Source organism: Pundamilia nyererei, unplaced genomic scaffold (genome assembly GCF_000239375.1).
Source record: "Pundamilia nyererei isolate P.nyererei 1_Seehausen unplaced genomic scaffold, PunNye1.0 scaffold00012, whole genome shotgun sequence".
In the NCBI taxonomy this organism is placed as follows: Eukaryota; Metazoa; Chordata; class Actinopteri; order Cichliformes; family Cichlidae; genus Pundamilia; species Pundamilia nyererei.
In genome coordinates, this window is record NW_005187413.1 from 3,986,704 (window position 1) to 4,003,726 (window position 17,023).

The 17,023-nt window shown below is 37.5% G+C and overlaps 2 protein-coding genes across 4 annotated transcripts in view; one reads left to right on the forward strand and one right to left on the reverse strand.

Moving 5' to 3' along the window:
• Positions 1-1,900: 1,900 nt before the first annotated feature.
• Positions 1,901-12,218, reverse strand: gnb1b (guanine nucleotide binding protein (G protein), beta polypeptide 1b). Of its 3 annotated transcripts, XM_005724549.1 has the most exons (12): positions 8,555-8,665; positions 7,371-8,181; positions 7,049-7,158; positions 6,850-6,888; positions 6,663-6,769; positions 6,426-6,489; positions 4,678-4,840; positions 4,294-4,360; positions 4,003-4,204; positions 3,675-3,891; positions 3,422-3,537; positions 1,901-3,094 (listed from the first exon to the last, which is right to left on the reverse strand). In XM_005724549.1, exons 3-11 carry the CDS (start codon positions 7,103-7,105, stop codon positions 3,431-3,433), a joined length of 1,023 nt encoding a protein of 340 aa, XP_005724606.1. In that variant the 5' UTR covers positions 7,106-7,158; positions 7,371-8,181; positions 8,555-8,665; the 3' UTR covers positions 1,901-3,094; positions 3,422-3,430. The 3 variants fall into 3 exon arrangements, with proteins under 3 accessions (XP_005724606.1, XP_005724603.1, XP_005724604.1); XM_005724546.2 differs by lacking the exons at positions 7,371-8,181; positions 8,555-8,665 and adding an exon at positions 11,772-12,218; XM_005724547.1 differs by lacking the exon at positions 7,371-8,181.
• Positions 12,168-17,023, forward strand: part of LOC102199228 (calmodulin-like protein 6) — a 5,590-nt gene continuing 734 nt past the window's right edge. Inside the window, 2 exon segments of the mRNA XM_013908567.1 lie at positions 12,168-12,176; positions 15,629-15,809. Coding sequence (XP_013764021.1) covers positions 12,168-12,176; positions 15,629-15,809 — 190 coding nt within the window.

A 17,023-nucleotide genomic window follows, 5' to 3' on the forward strand; every position in this document is an offset into this window, starting at 1 on the left:
GGGCGGTGTCCTGTCTGTGTCGGTAAAAGTAAGTAGCAGTTGTAAGTAAGTACCTACGTAATGCATTCTAAGGCTAATATTGTATGTTTTACTTTACTAGTTTATATTGATTAAATGCAATATAAACAATTAAACTTAACAGTTAATTGTGAATTTTGTTTCCCCCCCCCCGTAAACGGAGTAGATAAGGCCTAGTGTATGTCATTTACAACAACAGCTTCCGTTTGTTGGCTGGAGATTGGAAGATGGCGGTTTGAATGAGCTATACAAACTTTGAAAGCCAGACAGATAATAAGAAGTTAGGATCACAAGTATTTACCTACATTTTTAAATTGTAGGTAAATACGCCCCCGCCTTTCAAATTTCAGAAGACTGGAGCGTGTCTAAAGCATAGCTGTCATGCCCATGTTAATGTAAAATGCATTATTGCGTCGGTTTGGGGTGAACTTAAAAAAATCCAGTTATGATGAAGAGACTGGCTTTTTCAATATTAAGTCATTTTCAGATAATTGGTCTTTCTGCATGGCTTATCCCCCTAATAGGATGTTGTTCACTTGAACAGTGAAACTTTAAAGTTCCATGTGCATGCAGCAGTTTTACAAACCAATTTTAGAAGTTTGGGGATCAACATTGACTGACTACAGACAAGAGGTAAAGCAACGGAAGCTGGTGCAGGGATAATAAAGGTGATGATCATTGGTTTCGGCAGAAAAGGTAACTCCCCTCCTCCTCTGCACTTCATCTGTGGGAGTGGCCTCCACTTTCAGGTACCTTGGTGTATCTCATTGGAAACTTTACCTGGAGCCATAACACTTGCTACCTACTTACGAAGGGACACCAATTCTTTCTCATGAACCTGAGGTTTGCTAGTACTCTGGTGAGGGCGGTGAAAGCCCCACCAGCACAGACATCTACACCAGCAGAAGCAGGGCCTTCTTCTTGGTTTTTAACCAGGGTGCAAATGAAAATTTTTACTTCAAGTCATATGAAAGTGACTTTGAAATCCTTGGAAGGAAAAAAAAAAAGTACCATATAAAATTATGTTGCTGAAATCTGACAATAAAGAGTAATAATACAAGCACTGTTACACAATTTTAAAAAACTCAAAAAAATTTCTGCATCCAGATGCATCACAATTCCTTCTGCATAGATCAGAAAAACAAATCCGGTCTCTCTTTAGTGAACACAATACAATTACTGCATACAAGTTAGTTGTTTTGTTTTTTTGTTTTGTTTTTTTAAGGCTCCCTCCAAAAACTCAAAGCTGCACAAAGCAGTGAATTGTTTAAATGGCACATCAGAAGATTCTGACAGAACCCTCACAAAAACACAAAGCAAGATCTCAAACAGCTTTTTATTACATTTTCCAATCAATAACAGTACAATTTAGTACAGTATCTATCTTGCATCCAGCTCACCGTGGAACACCAACAGACCGAAATGAAATACAAAAAGTGAATAGGTACATAAGGGTGCAGAGCTCTATAATATTAATGGAAAGAGAAAAGGGAATCCACCTCAGTTGAATTGCATTTTCACTTGTGGCCATACACGAATACATCACATTTATTGTACATCATCGCAGAAAGGAAAAAAAAAAGAAAAAGAAAAAAAAAGTGAAAATATGTCACAACTTTAACAAAAGTGCTTCTGTATACAGTGAAAATGTTGTCATTCAGATGTTCTGATTTTCAAATTTAAGACCAATGGGAGGGGGGGGGGGGTGTGTACAAAAAGTTTTAGTATGGACAGTGTGTGAGGACATTTCTGTTCCATTGTGTGTGTGAAGATTTGAAGGAGAGAGGACTTTTCAAGGATAGATTTCTCACAATGATTGTTATAATTATTACAAAATTGGCATCAATAGAACTGGTAAGCATAATTTACATTAAGTATAATAAGTCTGTTTCCATTCTTGCTCATTCTGGTGCATAGCGTTACCAGTATTAGTACATGATGTATGTATGCAGAGTTTGAGCCAAAAATAAATTGGCCTCTATTAAGTTCAATCAACAGGTTACTCTCCTTTTTGGAAACAAAAGAAAAATCTAGGATTTTTGCACCATTGAAAGCAAGTCTACAGCATGCACATCTAAATTAACTCGTGGCAGACAAAATTAAATGTCTTAACTTAAAACAGACCATTATTTTCAGACATTGATTTTGTACATTTCATTCACAGAGTTGCAACTGCAGTCCCAAGCAAAGGAAGTGTCTATTAAGTCAGGTGAGGTGTTTCACTCAAAGTGGATACGAAACACAAATCCCCTTTCATATAGTAAAATCGAGCCATGCCTCAGTTACCTCAGCACCCTAAACCAAACCCTTCCCACCAAAAGTCAAAGGCATGTACAAGAATTAAGGGGCTTAACTGGATAATTTACTGGTAATAACTCTTTCTGTACTGGAATGAGCATTCATAACTTATAGCATGTGCTTGGTTAGTTAACACAGTATTAGTTGAGAGGCAAAGCTTCATGTGCAAAAGGCTGTGATGAAACAAAAACAGCTAGTATATAAATACATCATGGACATTTTGAAAGCTGCTCGTGTAATATGATCCAAGCTTTTTACTTCTGCATGTTTTTCTCATCTGTCTTATATGATTCACCTGGATTAGAAAGACAAGCTGTAATTCAAACATATCTAAAACCACTAAAGAAATATGACAAAAAAAAAAAAAGCCATCAAGAATAACAAACCATCAGAATAGAAATCTTAAAAAAAAAAGAAGAAAAGAAAAAAAAGAAAAAAAAAGAAGAAAAAAAAAGGAAAAAAGTTAAATAATTTGTACAATTACACTCCAACATTTGCTTTCAAGACGCACACATTTGCATGGGATGATAGTGTTGTTTTCTCTTTCAAGGTAACATAAAATGGTCCAAGAAGGAATGCACAAGTTTTGGATTTGATACCACAGGAGATCCTTTCTTAACTAGGTGATAAACAATTGTGCTCTTCTTTGTGTAGGAAAGGCATTGGTTTCCCTTCGTTTTTGTGGTGTCCAAGTCAGTTTAAACAGTGTTGAAGAAGATGCTGTGAACATTCTCAAGTTGTAATGGTCTTCCAGTCAACTTTGGAGTTAAATGAACATCTGAGAAACAAAGAAAGGTTAAATTTAAGATTTGAATAATCTAATCTGACCTACTGTTTAGCCTTTTTTTTTTTTTTTTAATGTTCTGCCAGGTTAAGACCTTAAAACTTGATGGACAAAGATCAAGCACTGATTGTGTCCCATTACAAACAACAACCAAGTGTGGAACAAGCGTAACGGTAACTGGATTTTGGAGGGAAATTGGCATTTATTTGGATACAAATGTAAAAAATAATAATAATAATAACAAAAAAAAAATAATAATAATATATGCAAAAAAAAAAACAACAACAAAAAAAACAAAAAACAATCAAACAGTAAAAGAACCTTCAGGCTTCAATTCCAGATCTTCAGAAAACTGTCCCAGGATCCTGTTGCAACTGCCATGCCATCATCAGTAACCCCCAGGCAGCTAACGCGGTTGTCATGTCCAGCCAACACACCTATAAGCAATCATAATTGTCATTTAGTTAACAGTAGTGCACTAAGGAAATACAGGTCACATCAATTTGGATGTTACAAAGTGCTCTTGGGATTTACCAACACTAAGGAGATAAAAAGCTTTTTCAGCAATACTAACCAGCACGATCAGCTTTTAGTGTGTCCCACACATTGCAGTTAAAGTCATCATATCCTGCCAGAAGAAGGCGGCCAATCTTTGAGAATGCCACAGAGGTGATGCCACATATGATATTGTCATGAGAATAGATCATTAATTCCTGATCAGCACGCAGATCGAACAGCCTGCAGGTGGCATCATCAGAGCCCGTGGCAAAGGCATTTCCATTAGGGAAAAACTGCAAGTTCCAAAAACAGAAATAATTATTGTCCAATTATTGATCGAAATAACAAACAGGAAACAAATTTAGCAAGCAAAACACTTGTATTTACATGTGTATGGAACTTACACAGATGGCATTAATGTCAGACTCATGGCCAGTAAATGTCTGTCTGCACATGCCCTCTCGAACATCCCAGAGTTTAGCAGAGGCATCACAAGCACCAGAGACAAATAACCTTGAGTCAGGGGCGAGTGACAGGCTCATGACATCACCGGTGTGTCCAGCAAATGTGGTTGTCTGCTGGCCAGTCTCAATGTCCCAAAGTGCACTGTGAAATAAAGGATTTAGAATCAGTTTGCCTGTTGTCTAGCACGTTAACTGCTCATTAACGGAACTCAATGTCATCTTTTCACTCACCAAGTGGTATCTCCAGAGCTTGTAACAATCTGGTTGTCATCAAGAAAGCGACAACAGGACAGGTATCCTAATATTGAGTCAATAGAAGTCATTAATACACAAGTGAAAGACAAATGTAGAACTAGCAGTGCACATTTAACCCCTACTTGCAGTTACGACTAATCATCAATTAGCAGTAAATAGATCAGTTATTTAAAATTCATTGAAAATTTAAAAAAAAAAAAAGAAAAAAAAAAAAGGCTAACACAAATTTTTAAAGCAACATACACCTTATCATGCCACTGTTTTGTTGAATCCAACTATAAGTTAACATAGACAATATGGCAAAAGAAGCATGTTTTAACTGATACTTTGCTGTTTGAGAAGACATTTACAACCATTTACCTGTATGTCCAGCGAGCTCACGGCTCACACGTACATTCCCCTCACGTGTTTTCAGGTTGTAGATGGAACAGATGTTATCTAAGCCACCACAGGCCACATAGTTTCCTGAAGGCGCATATGCGCAAGTCATGACCCAGGAAGATCGAAGTGGAATGGCATGAACCTATAGAGTAACAAACAGACACATGCACAGATACTTAAGTTCCATTTTGTCAAAGAAAAAAAATCTTCAAAATAGGATTACATACCTTTTGGAGAGCAATGTTACAATAACTAAATTTGGCATTTAAACACTAACACACAACAATGTCAGTCTGCCTTTATAAAGCATAAAATAAATGTCAATACTTATTTATACAATTTAGAAAGTACTGCAACTCCTTCACTTTTTACACTTCAAAGTTTCAAGCTTTCTTTTAAACAAGTATTCAGACCCTTTGCTATAGCACTCAACGCTGTAGTCAGCTGTGTCCTGCAGGATTTAATGTGTCCTTAAAATTTGTGTGTAGGGCTTCAGTAGAGTTGACCTATGTCAAAATTATTGGATTAAACAGTTTAGAAAGTTCTGCCAGGAAGACAATCATGTCAGCACGTCATCAAAAAGGTCTTTATGGTAGAGTAGTTAGACAGAAGCCAAACACAAGGTTCCTTTAAGAGAAAAGAAAAAAAATCTCCAGAGCGCAACAACCTGACTGCAGCAGTGAACCAAAGCTTACAGCAAAGAACGCTCTGGTGGCTTGCTGACAAGTTTCCAATGGTTCCCTCGAGGACAAGCCTAGGCCTGAAATTTAAACTGAACAAAAGATGTTTCTAAACAAAACAAACAAAAACAAAAAAAAAACCTGCCAAATTCTTTTCAAGTCTAAACTATAAAAATAAGCTATTGTGAGGTACTGCCAGATCACAAAGTAAGTTCTTGTGACCCAAGCTACAACTCAGAAGAGGCTGCACTGTTGAGATATTAGACAGCATCCTGTAAAAATCACGGCCATAATTTTTCCATTTCAATGGGAACATGATATTAGTCAATAATCTGCTGCTTAGGGACACCATAATGCAACAGCTTAATTAAACAAGAGGATGAAATAACCAGCCTTGCATTAAAGTATCCCATAAACAAATCAAACCTCTATCTACCCTTTAATGTTGGAAGAATTACCCTTTAATCTTTTTTATTACCAGCTGGATCATTGTCCACAGTATCATGTTAAATTATATTATCCCAAAAGGTTCTTCAGTATCCCAAACAAGTCAGAAAGCTTTTTAAGGATCCCGAAGAAACTTCTGTCTTTGGTGGAGAAGCCAGATTACCTTTTAGGCATTAAAACAGTGTACTCATTCCTCCGATATCAACAACTGCACACCAGACACATCAGCCTCAGGGGAAAGGGCACAAATGCCTCTTGCTCAGCTGATCTGCAACACTTTTAAATATAAGTTTTCCCTCTTTTCAATTCAACATAGCCTCATAGGTTCAAAAAAATTGTTTTATCCCATAAAGAAGTACAACATAGTACAAAAGGAACAACTTAAAAGGTAAACTAAATTTATATAGTTTTATTAATTTCAAGATCACTTAGTATCCAATCTATGTAAACATTTTAAAAAAATCAGAATGAAGATGACCGCACTTTTTTTGTCTGCGCTTTGTAAGGCTGTGTTGTTACTGACTCTCAACTAGATTAAACACAAGGTTTGCCTATTATTCCATTAGTCCTCATAATAAAAAAAAAAATGAAGAAAATTACCTTATTTGTGGTATAGCTATCCCAAATAATAAGTTTGCCATCTTGAGAGGCACTGACCAAGAGCCTACAAAAAAAAGAAAAGAACAGTAATATGAACATCACTAACACAGTATCCAGGGGTTGTCACGCATCTATTTTTTATCCAGAGTTAAAAACAATAGAAAAATATGCATAAACTGCTGAAAGACACAAAGTTCACTATGCTCCACAAATCATATTCTGGCTGTTAGGTTTTACCTAGAATCTGTTCCCCAATGCATGGCATATATTTTAGCCAAATGGCCCCGCAGCGTTCGTCTTGTACGCATCTGGATTCGGCCAACGGGGTCAATGTTAGCTGTGATCTGTAAAACATTAAGTGCTATAAGGTTCATTTCCCATCAAATGCTTTTCAACCCAAACACTATGAAAAGTTAAATGTTACCTGTGATAGTGTGGCATCTGCACATGCTTTCCTGGCATCCTGAGGAGACACAAAAAAAAAAAGAAAAAAAAAAAGGGGGGGTCAACACTTTGGTCAGACATTTTCCATCTCACACCAGTCTCGACTGGAAGGGCTGTCAGATTTTTCAGAATAAACGTCTGTATGCTTTTATGTGGAGAAGTGATACTTTGTTACTCACTCTGATCTGATTCTTGAGCTGCTCTGCCTCTTGGCGTAACTGGTCCAGTTCACTCATCTTATTCTGCTTTTTCAATTACCTTACTCCAGCTACCACGGGCACTTGTTGCTCTAAAAAAAAAAAAAAGCAACACAAACAAAGGAAATATGAGGAACTTTAATCTTTCAAGCAAACCATTTTAAAATCAAAGCTGTAATGAAGACAAACGCAAAATGGGTCTGAACGCAGCTCACAGACCTGCAGTGGATAAAGATTTTCACCAAGATTGTTTTGATTGAATTGATGGCAAAAAAATAAATAAATAAAAATAAAAATTGTTTACCTACAATATGTCCAATGTGCAGTTCATGCTTCAACCTTACTTTCCCACCTCAATGTCACCAGCTAAATCCTGACACACAATTCATATTGCCAGACAAATCTTGTTAACGCATGACTTTCCAGTGATCCGAAAAGCAGTCATTATCCTGTTGACCTCAATCCCTGGGATACTCAGAATTTCAGTGATCAATAAGCCACTTATATTAATACAGAGCCGCGAAGCACGCTCAAAGTTCAGCTAATAAAATATATACATATTAATTTTACTGATGAGATATATATATATATATACCATTCCCAGTGTGTCTGAAATCAGTTTCTTTGTATGAGACACTGATTTCATTCACATGTAAGATATCAGGAAAAAGACAAAAGCTCAGCAATGCAATACTGAATTAAAAACTGCATTTAGCATGACAGATTCATCTACCATTTTAATTTCTGTTATGGTTGGAACATTTGTTAACTGTCCATTTCAGTAACGTCCACGTCAGCATACTTAGAGTAATGAAAAGTACGGTTTTCCTAAGGTAGAAGAATGAAACACCTAAAAGATGGCTGCAATCAACAGGTAGGAATGGATTTATGAATATAGAACTGAATTTAATAATAAGGTCAGTAGGAGGATTATTAGTTGGACAAATGTTCTTATACTGACTCCAGTTATCCTGGAAGACAAATAACCTTGTGGTAAAATCCATCTAATGAATAATGAAGTGCGGTGAACAAAAATACTTTACAAAACCAACCTGAAGCTGCACACGGGACATCTCTTTGCATTTAAAATGGGAAACGGATACTTCTGTATTGAACTGCAAAGAGTAAATAAGTTACCAACCTGAAGTGGAGAAAACACTCTCAGTTTTGACCAAATGTAAGATCAGCCATAATTTTCTACAGATTCAAGAGTTATTGTATTGTTAGAACATGTGAACGCTTGGAAGCCAAATTTTTTCTAAAGAATTGTAACTTCCTTCTATTATACGGATACTGAAGACAACGGTCACAAAGTTAAACTCTGAATTTTTACTTGTTACACATGTAACAGCTTAAAAGTGAAAAATAAATAACATTACCAAACCTAATTAACCCAGAAATTAAAAACAAAATGCAATACAGATTTAAATATGATTGTAAAGTTACTAAAGATCAAGTTAACTAGCACTGCCCTACTAGTTACCTTACCTTGTGTTTTTCCGTCAGCTCACCTATGTTACTGGAAGTTGCAGGACAAGACTGAAAGTCTTCTCAACCTTATCTACACAATCGTCTAAGTTGTCTGACTGGTTGGCCTTTCTAACTCAAGTTATCCTCTTATGCTCATTAATCTTATAAATGTGTCATGGAAAGTAATCATGATTAAGCATCATCCAGTGACAGCAGGATGCCATTCTCACCTTGAAAACCTCTTAAAACATCATTTTAAAACTATATTCCCAACTTCTCTCAACCTGAGAGAAATAAAAGAACTAATAATTGAAGTTAGAAATATTTACTATGCTAATGTAGAGTTTCCTGTCTTAACTTTAAGTATAATTAATCCCATGAACTCAAAAATAAAACAAGAGTTTTTATTTAGTACACAGAGTTGGAAACAACTACAGAAAAAGGAGGTTACATAAGTAACTCTGCCTGATTTTGAACTTTTCCAATGAATTTAAATTAAATTCTTTTAAGTTAAACTGATGAGTATCTATCACAACTAAACTATGAAAAGCTGTTAGTTTTAAAGTGCTACTCAATGTTCAATGTTTTAAATTCAAACTTGAGTCAGATGAAATAAGACACCTACATCTTTTTGTTCTTTCTTAAACTGCCAAATTCCCCAAAAAATAAAAATAAATTCCAGTGGCAAATATTAATGTGGAATAGCCTGAAGTCATGTTATAAATCTGAGTTTTAAATATTCTACATTCAGAAATTAAAAAAATAAAATACAAATTCAATCTTGTTGACCTCTGTGGATGCTTACAGTTAAGGAGTTCCTCTCCCTCATCACTTCTCCTTTCCAAGCGCCTGATCAGGGTCAGCTGACTGCATGATAAACAATGAGCAGTGGCAAACAGCCTGAAGTTGCAGCTCACTAGTTTTCAAGTCCCTTAAGGGTAGATTGCGTCTGCTATTTTAGGTGTCTTCTACATTTTCAGTTAAATGTGTATGTTTCACTAGATAAACAAACATTTGTTCTCAAGAACATACCGGCTTATCTGTACTGTTAAATAATAATAATAATGCAATGTTTCACAGGTCTAAAGCTGGATCACAGAAAAAGCCATAACCAGCAGTATCACTGAGCAACTCCATAATCCTAAAAGCTAAAATCCTCAGTCAATGAGTCTCTAATCCTATCCATGTCCACTAATGTAAACAGCTGGCGAAGCCTGTCCAGGCATTAGAAATATGTTTTTCCAATCATAAAAGGATGAGATTAATCTTAATTCTTTTACACACAACTAATCCAGGCACTTGCTTTGAGAAATTGCCAGGATTTTCAGCTTCCAATGACATCGCAACCATATTACAGATCCTCTCATGCAGTTGTGACCAGATACAAGTAGGACTACTTTCTGAAGGAATCCAGTAACATACAATTAACTTCAAAACACTATTGGTAGTTTTAACAACAATGCAAACAGATTTTGTGACAGAAATAAAATGTACTAGTATAAATCAACAGCATGAACTAACGTGTTTGTGTGCAAAGGTTTAACCAACAGTGTACGGGTTGTACTGATAGTTGACACAGACATTGTGTGCAGTACTGTGATTTGCCTACAACAGTCACAATGAAATCATTTGCATTGGACTTTGCGTTGCATTTGAATGGCTGCCGGATAGCTGTTTTGACTCCGCTTTTGGTTTGAATTTGTTTAGTAGGTTACTCTACAGAGGCTGCACGCACATTTCAGGAGGAAATTACACGCAATTCTGCACAATAAGGTGGCAAAAATACTGAGTGCTGCACAGTGTAAAGATAATATGACTTGCACTGAAGATGCAGCTAAACGCCATCTTGCAGACTGCTGTCCGCTAGTTAGCTTGTTAGCAAGCTCGACAGCGTAGGCCTGCAGGCAGGGCAGAGCTAATATTCAAAAAATTAAAGTCACCTTATTAAGAACAGTTACACACAAGGGTTAAAAATGTCTGGAAACGAGCAGAGTCAATGTAACGCAACACTCGCAAAATTTCATAACACGCGAACCAAATAGCCAGAATTATCTAATGCAAAATAACGTAACCACAGTCACTTCAGGGAAGACTCCGCCGCTCTTCCGCAATTATACAGGGTGCTATGTAGTTAGCTTTTAAGCAACAGTGGGTAAACCAGAAAACTGGCTTGTGGATTGGCCTTCGGAGATCCACTTACTTACATACTAACAATCTTGTTAAACGCAGTACTTCCAAGTTAATTTGATTACCGCGTAAATTTATTTGGTCCTTTTAATCTTGCAGCAGACGGAGGGAGGGGGAAGACTGTAAAACTGCAAGGTCGGGCGGCGATGGCCTGTTTTACTCCAGCAAGCGACAAATGCAAGAAGAAAAAAAAAAGGGGGGGGGCTGGGTGTTTTTCATAAAGCAAATGACCTTTCAGAAAATAAGCGAATACAGAAAGAAAAAATAAACTAAATCCATGAAACCTGCAAGTTAGCTGGCTGTTGATAAGTAATGTTCCCAACACGAGTTAAGGCGTTGCATCGACGCGGCCGTTTTGTTGCAGACAGGCACCGATATGCTAACTTATTTGCTCGGCTGGTAAAAACAGGGTGTAAACGCGGCAATGGCATTTACGTTAAATAAGTGATGCAATTTAATCCACAGAAGCGTGCGCAGAGTTAACAGGTGATGCTATAACCCACTCTTTTTAATCACAAGAAAAACACTGTTTGCTGTTATTACGGGACGTTTATTGTTCCAGCCCAACCCAGTATGTCATCATCAACTCACAAAATCTTTAAATATACCATTTCGATTATAATGTAAGTCAGTGCAATCAGTGAAGCTTTAAATTTAAGCATGATTACTGCAGTTGTCTCTTATACCATATGGTTATCAATGCATTTTATATCAAGAAGCACCTCCGCTGGGCCAACATTATTACTTAAACGCCAGCCAGAAGCTTCCTCCGACATTAATTGTAGCTAACGTTGCTCAGATGCTTGGATACTAGTTAAGTTCTGTCATTTAATTTGCAGCTAATACTCTACACCGGGATCCACCGATGCAAACACTCTTATGGCAAAATAGCCAACTTAATGCTAGCTAACCCCTGCTAACTAGAAGGCTAGGCTACTGCTACCCCACCCCCGGGCAGTTCAATTCCGCCACAATTCATTAGCTAAAGGTAGAACAGTTACGATTACAGCTCTAAAAGCAGTGTGCTGGTCGCTTCATTTTGCCTTACCTGATTCAATTTGCGCCTGTTTTTGAGTTTGGGCATTGACTGGAACACGGGACGGTGTGTATCTCCGATCCACGCATCAACGAACACCACAACGCTAGCTTACTAACTAGCTTAAGCCAGCTAGCGTAGTTTTCCGAGGAGTAGCCCTTCCCGAACGCAGGCTACGGCTGGGGGAGCTTGACAACCTCAGTCAACCAACCGGAGAGGGGAGGGGACGGAGAGGGGGGAATCACACCCACTAAAGCCCTTTAATGAAGGCACTGCCCAGGCAGATAAAAAGCCAATCTTTAAATTCACTAAAGCTCACCCAACAAGACAGCCTACTGTCTCCCTTTTGCCGAGCTTAACATCTGCCCTTTCCGTAGTAACACTCTTGTCCGGCCACCGAGCGATGAGATGGGCGCGGTAACCCTGCAGTCAGCGCTGGGAAACCCCACGTTGCAGCAGAGAGGGAGAGAGAACCTTCGATTGGAGTTCTATAACTGGAGATGCTACAATTATCATCAGCCCCCTTGCAGCGATGTTTAGCACGTCTAATTTTGTACACGCGTATTTAATTCGAGCACAATACAGTTTAAGAGAGCACAGTGTTTGCTTATGTTCTCAGCAAAGGAGCCTAAGTTAAAGATCGAGTAAACAGGGCCCCAACTTCGCTTCTAAAGTAGGAAGTGGTAATCATGATTTCAGTACAGTACTGTAGGGGGGGGCATTTGCTCAATTTCAGGAGCTACACCCAGGCCTGATTACTGCCAGACCTGCAGAATCAAGACATCAAGTAATTAAATAGCAAGTTAAAAGGTCTCAAAAGCAACCCAAGAATAGATGATAAAGCCACTCACATCTATGATTCTGGGTTACAAATCCATTTCCAAGATTTTTTTTCCAGTCAACCACGGTGAAGGCCATTATCCACAAATTAAAAAAAACTTAGAACAGAGGTGAACCTTCCCATGAGTGGCCGATCTGTCAAAATTACTCCATGAGTGCACCGACGACTCATCCAGGAGGTCACAAAGAACCCATTACAACATCTAAAGAACTGGAAGCCTCAGTTATTGCACTTAAGGTCAAAGTTCATGATTCAAAATAAGAAAGCAACTGGGGAAAAAACACTCACAAAAATTGTATGATTACTTTTTCAACATATGCCGCGATGCAATGCAATTTTCTGCTGGAAAATCTTGTTGGTGAGCATACATATCAATGCTACTTTGATTGCACCAGCAGCCAAAATGCTCTTGCAGAGTGAGTATACACACCCTAGCAAAGACACAATGACATAGCTGCTACTTGACCCTGCCTCAACATTCCATGAATCCCTAACTGATAGAGTAGGGGGTAGGTAAGATTTTTTTTTCCCAGAGGGCCGCACAGGCTTAAAAAATCCAAATGAAAAAGTTGTTATATACATTTTAAATTAGCCTACATCTTGCCAGTTGCATGATATGTACTACTGCACTACTACTAGGTCACTGATATTAAAAAAAAAAAAAAAACAGCACTGAATTAAAATTAAATAGCTGTGTGGACCCAGTGCAGTCATTCACCTCAAGATTCCTTCATCAGTGATTACACTCTGATTTCACTGGCATTTGTTTTGCTTTTCTCTTAGGACATCGGGGGTTAGATTGAGATGGTTCAAGGCTGATCCCTGCCCTCGAGCATTATTTTACCCATGTGAGCTATAGTGCATTTGTGAGATGGCATGAAACAAACCTTATCTGTTCCCACCCCACAATCCATGGGACCCAAAGGATCCCCCGCCAACTTCACAGTGCCAGATACCACAGGACACCCCCAGAGGTCCCGTTTCATGACCTGACAGAATAAAGCTATTTTGGTGGCATGAGCGGTTTTGATATTTAATTTAGTCATACTAAGCAGTCATCTGATGCACAAATACACTCGTAAAAAAATCCTAATTGGACCCAGTTCATGTAAGAAATACATACTAGACAAACTAGAATATAACAATCCAATTAATCCATACCAGAAAAAACAAGTAGCTCAGGAATGTCATACAGAAAAAAAAAACCTGCAATGGATTTGGTTGAGTAAATGTAGTAAAGACATTAACTAAAGTTCCACATGTAATCACCTGTCAGGCAAATTTCTTAGCTACCTAGTTAGCGACTACCAACCTCTTTGTCCTCACTTGCCTCACAAATTCCATCTTATTCATACCCGTCACCACATCCTCTCATTATCTAAGCCCTCGCTGCATCTTGTCCATCCTTCCTCTTTCAATCAGACTACTATCCCTTCTCTCCATTTTCAAGATACCATCTGGAGCTCAAAGTAGGCTCAGATGACATAAGACCTGATCTTCCTACATTCATTTCCTTCTCGCATCATCCATTCATCATCCATCACTACCCTGCATAACTAAACCTTGAAAACCTTGAATCAATTATTGGTACTGATGGTCCACATATATATAAAAATATATAGACAAGATGGGAATCGGTAACATTGAAAATAGTGTTTGACAAATCTCTTCTTAATACACAGCATGTGAAAAGCCACTGTGTTTACCTTTCCCTCTTTATTTTTGTTAGACTCACATTTTACGACAGGATTTATCTACTATAATCTTTGCCATCAGCAAAACGAAGAATACATAGAATCTCTTTAGTACCATACCTCTGAGTGACCCCGTGGAATAAAAACAAATGGCATAACATTTGGATTATCATGACCATCTTTATTATGGCTTGTCAGTATCATTTTAATATTACATTTTGATCATGAATGAAAGCAGTCATTTGATTTCAACATGCAGATGCAGAAGGAAAAGTATTCCCACATTGCTGTGTAAGTTATAATTCAATGTATGTGAATTCTCCCGGTCATATTATTTTTATTTGCAAATGTCACAATGATCTTAGTCATGTAATTGCTTAACTAGAAGGACAGGAACCTGGTAAATTCAGCTCATGAAATTCACCTGACAGCTGGTAGTAATGTGTTTTTTTAAAAGTAACTATTATTTCATTGCCTATTACCTAATCTACATATTAAATGCTAATAGCTTCACATAACTTTTAATTTTGATTTCTATGTTGTGTCCTTTTAAATTCTGCACTCTGCACTGAATTAGCTCACAAGAGGAATGAGGTGTACACTGATACACAGCTCTTTCACTCAGCTAACAAATGTGAAATTCTTAATGTTCCCATTGTAATGTTGAAAATAACATCTTGCAGTTGAGTGCCTCCTTATTTGGATGTCAGCTTTCATAAAAGTCACCGGGGGGCTGTGCAAACACCTGCTAATGGGCCACACTAAGCTAATTGCAGTTCCCATAACTGTGTCGTCATGTGACACTGAGGTCACACAAAAATGCATCTGATTGTTTACAATATTTTGCTGCGTTGCTGTTACTTTCTCTAAAAATACGGATATTTGACGAATTTAAAGCTATACAAACTAGTTATTTTCCAGTGTAGCTGTGTTGCATTTGATGGGTGAGATCAGTATCAAATTATTCCTCATGGGTGATTAGCAAGTCCACCCTCTAAGTGCCATAAATGGTCTTCTGGCAGGCTTTTCTAAACTCTGGGGAAAGAGCATTAAACATTTAGAAATGATGAGGCTAAGACATCCTCTTATTGTGCATTAAGTGTTTTTGGTACACACAGTACTTGCACTGACTCGTTTCTATATAATCCTGAAAAATTGGTGAGTATGCTATCTTGAGAATTAACTATTAATAGTTATTAATTTGAATAATATCTAAAATGACTAACTTGAAATGAGAGGTTTTAGGATCATGATTAACAGTCCTCTAATAAATATTGTTGGCAGCATAAAACTGCAGCTTCTTAAAAAGTTTCCCCAATTTCATTTCCTTCCAGGTCAGCAAATTATCACAAGTACAGATCAAAAAATACAATGTAATTTTTGAGATGTTTGATGAAGAAGGAAATGGAGAAGTGAAGACACAAGAGCTAGAGAGGATGATGAGTTTAACTGGAATCAATCCTACCAAGAGCGAGCTCATCCAGATGGCCAAAGATGTGGACAAAGAAGATACCTGCAAAATTCCTTGCTATGGGAATAAAAACCCTCTGTCTTACTCTGCAGAGTTCTTGAGCTACCCATAATTTGTCCATATGTTCTCTATAGTGATCTTAGACTGAAGAATAGCAAATATTTCCTTTGGCCATTGGCTGCTTTTTCACTCATTTTCAGCCCAGTTCTTGCCCCTGACCATTTTCATAGGATTTTTCTTTTGTTTGTTAAACCATTTCACCTCAACATACATTCAAGCATTAAAAAAGCACCAAAGTCAAGAGGTGAACCAGTGTTGTGTCTACATGTAACAGACAACGTATCTTTGGGCACTTTGTTACTAGCAGCTCTTCTCAAAAATACAAAATTTGTTCTAAAAAAGAGCTTTGAATGTCCTCCAAGAAGCGTGGAAAACATTTCTTGAAGACTTCTTAAAGAAATTACAAGAAAACCTGGCAAAGAGAGTTCAGGCTGTGTGGAAGAATGAAGGTGGTCATACCAAATATTGACTCTCAAGTGTACAAACACCGTTTCTGCCTTATATACTAAATTTCAAATTATGTTTGAACATGTTTCAATAAATCACTGCACCTATTCATCATTTTCTTAGCAAAACATGCTAGGTATGGCATGGCTCAAGACTTTTGCAATGTACTGTATCTATCTAGCAAGTGGACATAGAACTTTCTAAGGTTCTACTTCTGTTGTCTGCTGATTGAGCTTTAATCAAGTTGTTGCAGTTGTTATGCTTTATTATACTGTGTTGCATGTAAACCGGTTCTATTTACATACTTTAGAAATGTCTTTTTCTACATCCACTGCACGTTAATGTGCGCATTAGTGGAAGCTTCATCTCTTTAGAATCAGCCCAAACCAGACAAGTAAAATGCTGTAGCAATAATGTGGCTTATTCAACTTAGGAAAAGTGCTGATATGAAATTGCTGTTTGGTGTTTGTTGATCTGATAAATTAATCTTAAGATATTTGTGGTATTATCCTTTGTGCCTATTCGGGCCCAGAATTTTAAAACACATCTTAATCGATTAAGGATTCATGAAGCAGCTTTCCCAGAGAACAATAATATTCCAAAATGCATTTAAAAACATTATGTATGCCGCAGTCTTACTGCAGGTTTCTCTGTGAATCACTAGGTGGCATTGTTTTACAGTGTGTAACCTGAGAAGTGTCTAGTGGTTTTATGATTATTTGCATTGCCGAATCTCCCAAGCAACCGAAAA